The sequence below is a fragment of the Ceratotherium simum genome, chromosome 24 (genome assembly GCF_057802395.1).
Source record: "Ceratotherium simum simum isolate JZ-2026a chromosome 24, ASM5780239v1, whole genome shotgun sequence".
Lineage (NCBI taxonomy): Eukaryota > Metazoa > Chordata > Mammalia > Perissodactyla > Rhinocerotidae > Ceratotherium > Ceratotherium simum.
Window position 1 is genome coordinate 3,519,251 of NC_141923.1, and position 5,545 is coordinate 3,524,795.

Sequence of the window (5,545 nt, forward strand, 5' to 3'; positions counted from 1 at the left end):
CACTTTGCTTGGAAATCTACTGGCTAGATCATGAATTTCAATAGGCATATTTTTTGCTTTCCACATTGCAGATGACAATGTTCCTAAGCTTTCTGCCATTACCTAACAAGGATGCCTGTTCCTCATTTCCTTTTGAACTCTCACTAGCAGCATTCTTTTTTTTTCTTAAAGATTTTATTTATTTATTCCCCACCCCCAAAGCCCCAGTAGATAGTTGTATGTCATAGCTGCACATCCTTCTAGCTGCTGTATGTGGGACGCAGCCCCAGAGTGGCTGGAGAAGTGGTGAGTCGGGGCGCGCCCAGGATCCGAACCCGGGCCGCCAGCAGCAGAGCGCACGCACTCAACCGCTAAGCCATGGGGCCGGCCCACTAGCAGCATTCTTAAAGTCCAGCTTTCCACTAATGGTCTGTCCAAGATGATTTACCCTTCATCAAACATTCCTCAGAATCCTTCCTGCCTCTGCCCACACCCTGGTTCCAAAGTCACTGCTGCATTTTTAGATATTTGTGTGTCAGAACCCTACTTCCAGGTACCAAAAAGCTGTATTAGTTATCTATTGCTGCCTAACAAATTACCTTAAAATTACTGGTGTGAGACAATGTTTATCATCTCATAGTTTCTCTGAATCAGGAACCTTGGTGCGGCTCAGCTGAGTCCTCTGCTCAGGGTCTCTCACAGGCTGCAGCGAGGGGTTGGCTGGGGCTGGCATCATCTCAAGACTCAGCTGGGAAAGGGTCCCCCTCCCAAGCTCATTATTGAGGCTGTTGGCAGGTCTCAGGTCCTTACTAGCTGCTGGCTGGAGACATCAGTTCCTTGCCACATGGACCTCCCAGTTGGGCTAGTCAGAACATGACAGCTCGCTTTTCCCAGAACAAGGGCTCTGAGAGAGCAACTGAGAAGGGGTGAGCAAGACAGAAATCAGTGTTTTTGTAACAGTCTTGGAAGTGACATGCCATCACTTTTGTTATGTTATGTTCCTTAGAAGAGAGACACTAGGTCCTGCCCATACTCGAGGGGAGAGAAGCACAGAAGGGCACGAGTACCAGGAGGTGGAGATCGTCGGGGGTACCTCAAAGGCTGCTCACCATAGACATATAGTGAGACCTCCAGAACCGGCAAGAGAAGGACAGAAAACACAATTTTAAAAGCTGACAAAAAGAGCAGGCATTTCACAGAAGAGGAAATCAAATGTCATTTAAAACCCTCCAAAAGAATTCTCAACATCGACAGCCATCTGAATAATACACACTGAAGCAACAACACATTGGCAAGAAAAAAAATCCACCCCGGGGGCGGGCCCGGTGGTGCAAGCGGTTGAGTGCGCACGCTCCGCTGTGGCAACCTGGGGTTGGGTGGTTTGGATCCCGGGTGCGCACTGACGCACTGCTTGTCAAGCCATGCTGTGGTGGCGTCCATATAAAGTAGAGGAAGATGGGCACGGATGTTAGTCCAGGGCCAGTTTTCCTCAGCAAAAAAAAAAAAAAGAGAGGAGGACTGGCAGATGTTAGCACAGGGCTGATCTCCTCACACACACACAAAAAATCCACCCCTACCTTGAGTTGCAGAGCATTCGGAGCCTCAGAAGCACTCACCCTGCTTGTGGGTATGTTAAACCAGTTTCACATTCCCTCTTTACGCTGAGCACGCACAGCCTACAACCCAGTGTCGAACTGCTAAGGGCTTGAGTTTTAACTCCACCTGCAGGCTAAGTCAGACCCACCGTTCCCCCGGCCCCTCTCCTGGGAACAGTGGTTCCGGGAACCTCAGCCCTTGACATGAGGTCATCTTTGCTGCTTGCAAATTCAGTTTAGTTATTTAGGCCTCACTTGACTCCTGAGGGACTGCAAGCAACGTGTGTGTAACATACACAAGTTAGAAATTAGAAATATGGGAGGAGAAAGAAAATCCAGTGTGTAGGTCTCTGATTTTATGAATATTTGTGTGTGTGTGTTTACACACCCAGAAAGCTGCTTCATAGATCTTCCTGAGGTCACATGAGGTGATCACGTGGACCTGGTCATTCATCATGTTGACTAGTCAGCCGAGAACACCTCCAGCTCTAAGCTGAAATTGGATCTGAGTGGGAGTGTCCAAGGTGGTCCTAGGAATCTAAAGGAAGAAATGGCTACTTGTGAATTTTTTCCTGTACTGAACCTGATACCCAGAGGGGCTGGGACCCAGGGACACAAGACCTCCCCAGAGGCCTCAGCACAGGCAGGTGGAAAGTCAGAAAGGCAGGCAGGGGGGGCCAGTGGGGCCAGGGCGGTCACCCAGCTTGCAGTCTTGGGGCCCAGCTCTCATGGCTGCGAATGGGACGTTGTTCACCCCTGGCATGCTTTCTCTGCACAGCCCAACACTCAGTCCAGGAACAGCCCTGGGTTTTTGCCTCTGCTCCAGCCGGAGAAAGGGGCACCTTTGGACAAAGACAGCTGAGGCCAGGAAGGTGCTTCCTGCCTCCCACCCACAGCCCCCTCCCTGCCTCCCCATGTTTGAAATGTCCCCTTAGAGAAATGACGATCCCAGAAGGAGTGTGAGGAGACACTGCCAGGCAGAGTGACCCCAGAAGAAAGAGGGTCAGAGGAGGAGAGTGAGTTAGCTGGGTTTCAGGGCTTCAAAAGTAAGTGCCCCAACCCCACCTCACGCCACGTCCTGGGGAGAGAGCAAGACTTCCCAGCCTAGCCCTCTCCCGTGGCTGTCAGGCACTGTTAGGTTCTGAAATATATATATTTTTTATGTTAAAATAAAATCTATCCTGCTATTCAAACATCACATACAATACAAATAAAACTCCCAGAGCCCTGTATAACCATCATTTTATAGACAACTTTCTTTTAACAAAATTAACTATTTCAGATCAGAGGCATAGTTTTGAGCTTTCTTGTTTATTTCCTTTAGAAGGACGTTCAAATGGTGAAATTAGGTTCCTAAATTTGAAAAATTTGTTGCAGTGGGTGAGCTAAAACTGTTAACTCTTGCAAGTAAGCCCAAGCAACTCCTATCAAAGACAAATTTTAAAAATTACAAAACAGTAATATTTTTAAACCAGAGCAAGAAAAGTCTCTTGTATCGTTTTGTGAAAACTACACAAAAAGATCCTTACATGGCCTGCTTCTATTTCAGTACCCACGTCACTGTTAAACTACACAGGTATTCGGACAAAATATCCCACTCAGCAAACAAGAAAACACACTGGATACTGAAAGCACTTTTGCAAAAACACTCAAAGAGATGCGGTGCCATTTTCCCTCTGGTTACTAACTTGTTTCCTGGAAAATAACTGAAAAGCAAAGAGACTGTGTATGGAAACTTTAGGGATTTTAGCTTTAAGTATTCGAAAGACAAATATTAAAAACTATCTACTTCAAAAGGCATTTTATTGTCACTCAATTTACAGATGCAGAAATCAATGAGATGTCAACCACACAAACGCAGAGCTGAGCTATCTTTGTGTGATACAGTTGTTCCTCTCCATCCCAGGGTATACAATATCCCTTTCAAACCAGTGCTATGTGTGTCATAACTATATTTAGAAATACACGGAAAGGAAAATATTACTACTACAATGCAAGGCTGTACGTGAGAGGGAAACACATGAAAACCTCATGGAATCAAAAGCTTAAACGCTTTAGTTCATGTTCCTCACTCAGTTTCAAATGTTGGATGACATTCAAAGGTGTTAAAAAAAAATCCTGTAATGAATTCCACTTGAAGAAAAGGGTAGTATTCTCTCCATACAGAAAAAGAAATTGGATTTTTAGTTTCTTCTTATAGCACGGTCAGAGTTCAAGTTGCAAAGTTTTCACCAAATATTTAAGAAGCTCTGCAGACAGTTTGAAGCACTGGTTTGGGTTAATACATAGAAGTAGAAACCACTTGTTTATGGCTGGATAACTTTCTTTAAAAAGGCAGAGTAGGAATACTGAGCTTCAGAAAATCATGAAAAGCGATGAACACATGAAAAATTAACCGTTGCATATTAGCCAATGAATCTTTCCGATGGCCACGTCTCCTGGGCATTTGTGGGGATGGCCGGAACCTCTTCCTCGGGCGGGGCCAGGGCCTCCATCTCGCGCACTACCTGCGTGAACACCTGGTCCACCATCAGTTTGCTCTTGGCCGTCACCTCCAGGAACGGGCACCGCCACTCGCGGGCCAGCGCGCGGCCCCGCGCCGTCAGCACCTGGCGCTCGGCGTCCAGGTCGGCCTTGGTGCCCACCAGCACCAGCGGCACGGCCTTGGGGCCCCGCAGCCGGCCCATGCGCTCCCGCAGCGGCAGCACCGCCTCGAACGAGGCCTCGCTGCACACGCTGTAGAGGACCACGAAGCCGTCGCTGTTCTTGATGTAGAGGTCCTTGAGGGTGACCAGGTGCTCGGCGCCCACCGTGTCCACGATCTCCAGCAGGGCAGGCGCCGCGTTCACCTCGATCACCTTGCTGAAGAGCTCCTCCACCGACGGCTCGCACTGCTCGGGGAAGCTGCCGCAGGCGAACTGCGTGGCGAGCGCCGTCTTGCCCACAGCCACGCTCCCGAGCAGCACCACCCGGTAGCCCTTGGCGGGTCGCGGCACCAGGCCCGCCATGGCCGAGACGCGGCTGGCGGGGACGCGCGGCCGGAGGACGGCGAGGAATGGCGCGCGGAGGCGGGGGCCGGGCGGCCAGGGCCGGCCGGGGGCCGGGGGCGGGGGGCAGCGGGGCGGGGAGGGGCGACGGGAGAGAGGAGGGGAGGAGACCGAGGGGAGGAAGGGGGCCCCGGAGGGCGGGCGCTCGGGCTCTGGCGCGGGGCAGGGGTGGGCGTCCTCGCTCGCGCCGAGACCTGCTCCCGCCGGACGGGATCTGCGCCCGGCGGCGCAGAGGTCACCCGTCCGGCCGCTAGGATGGGGGTCCCGGGACTCGGCCCCGCGCGCCTCTTCGCCGCTCTCCGCGCTCTTCCCCAGTGTCTGCCCCGCCCCCGGCCTTGCCCACCAGCTCCGGGTCCCAGGCCTTCCCTCTCCCTAGACCTCGTCCCTGAGCTGCTAGGCCCTGCTCGGCCTTTCTCGCGTACCCACTGGACGACCAGTTGGGGCCCCTCCGTCAGTCCCTGCCCCCTGCCCCCCGTTCCAAGAAGAGCCCTCTTCTGTCTGCGGACCAGAAAGTAACCTGATCCCTTCCGCGTCAACCCGGGAAATGCACAGATTTCTCCACCATTTCAGATCCAGCCTCGTGGCCGGAAGCCAGGCTGGCCTCGCTCAAGGTCAGGCCTGGCGGGGCTGCGCAGCTGCGGCCCCTCTCCAGGCTGGAGGACCCCAGGGAAGGGGGAGGCTGTCAGGGAGCTTCACACTGAGGGTCCCAAGTGACTCTTGGCCCCCATTCTGTGCCTGGGGTCCCTCACACCGCTGCCTTCAGTCCGGCCCCCTCCAGCCCCCTCTCGTCGCTGAGCAGAGCCCAGGGGAACTTTATAAAATGTGAATCACATTTCACTGCCCCCCCTAAACCCTCCCTGGCTTTCCATTGTGCCCTCCTGACCTAGGAGTGGAGTGACCACATAAGTCACCACCCAAACCTGG

At 52.4% G+C, this 5,545-nt stretch overlaps 1 protein-coding gene across 1 annotated transcript; it reads right to left on the minus strand.

Annotated features, from left to right (window-relative positions):
- Positions 1 to 3,232: 3,232 nt before the first annotated feature.
- Positions 3,233 to 4,907, minus strand: LOC101395432 (ras-related protein Rap-2a-like). Its single transcript, XM_004434281.3, has one exon. The coding sequence runs from the start codon at positions 4,580 to 4,582 to the stop codon at positions 3,980 to 3,982; it is 603 nt and encodes a 200-aa protein (XP_004434338.1). The 5' UTR covers positions 4,583 to 4,907; the 3' UTR covers positions 3,233 to 3,979.
- Between the last annotated feature and the right edge of the window lie 638 nt (positions 4,908 to 5,545).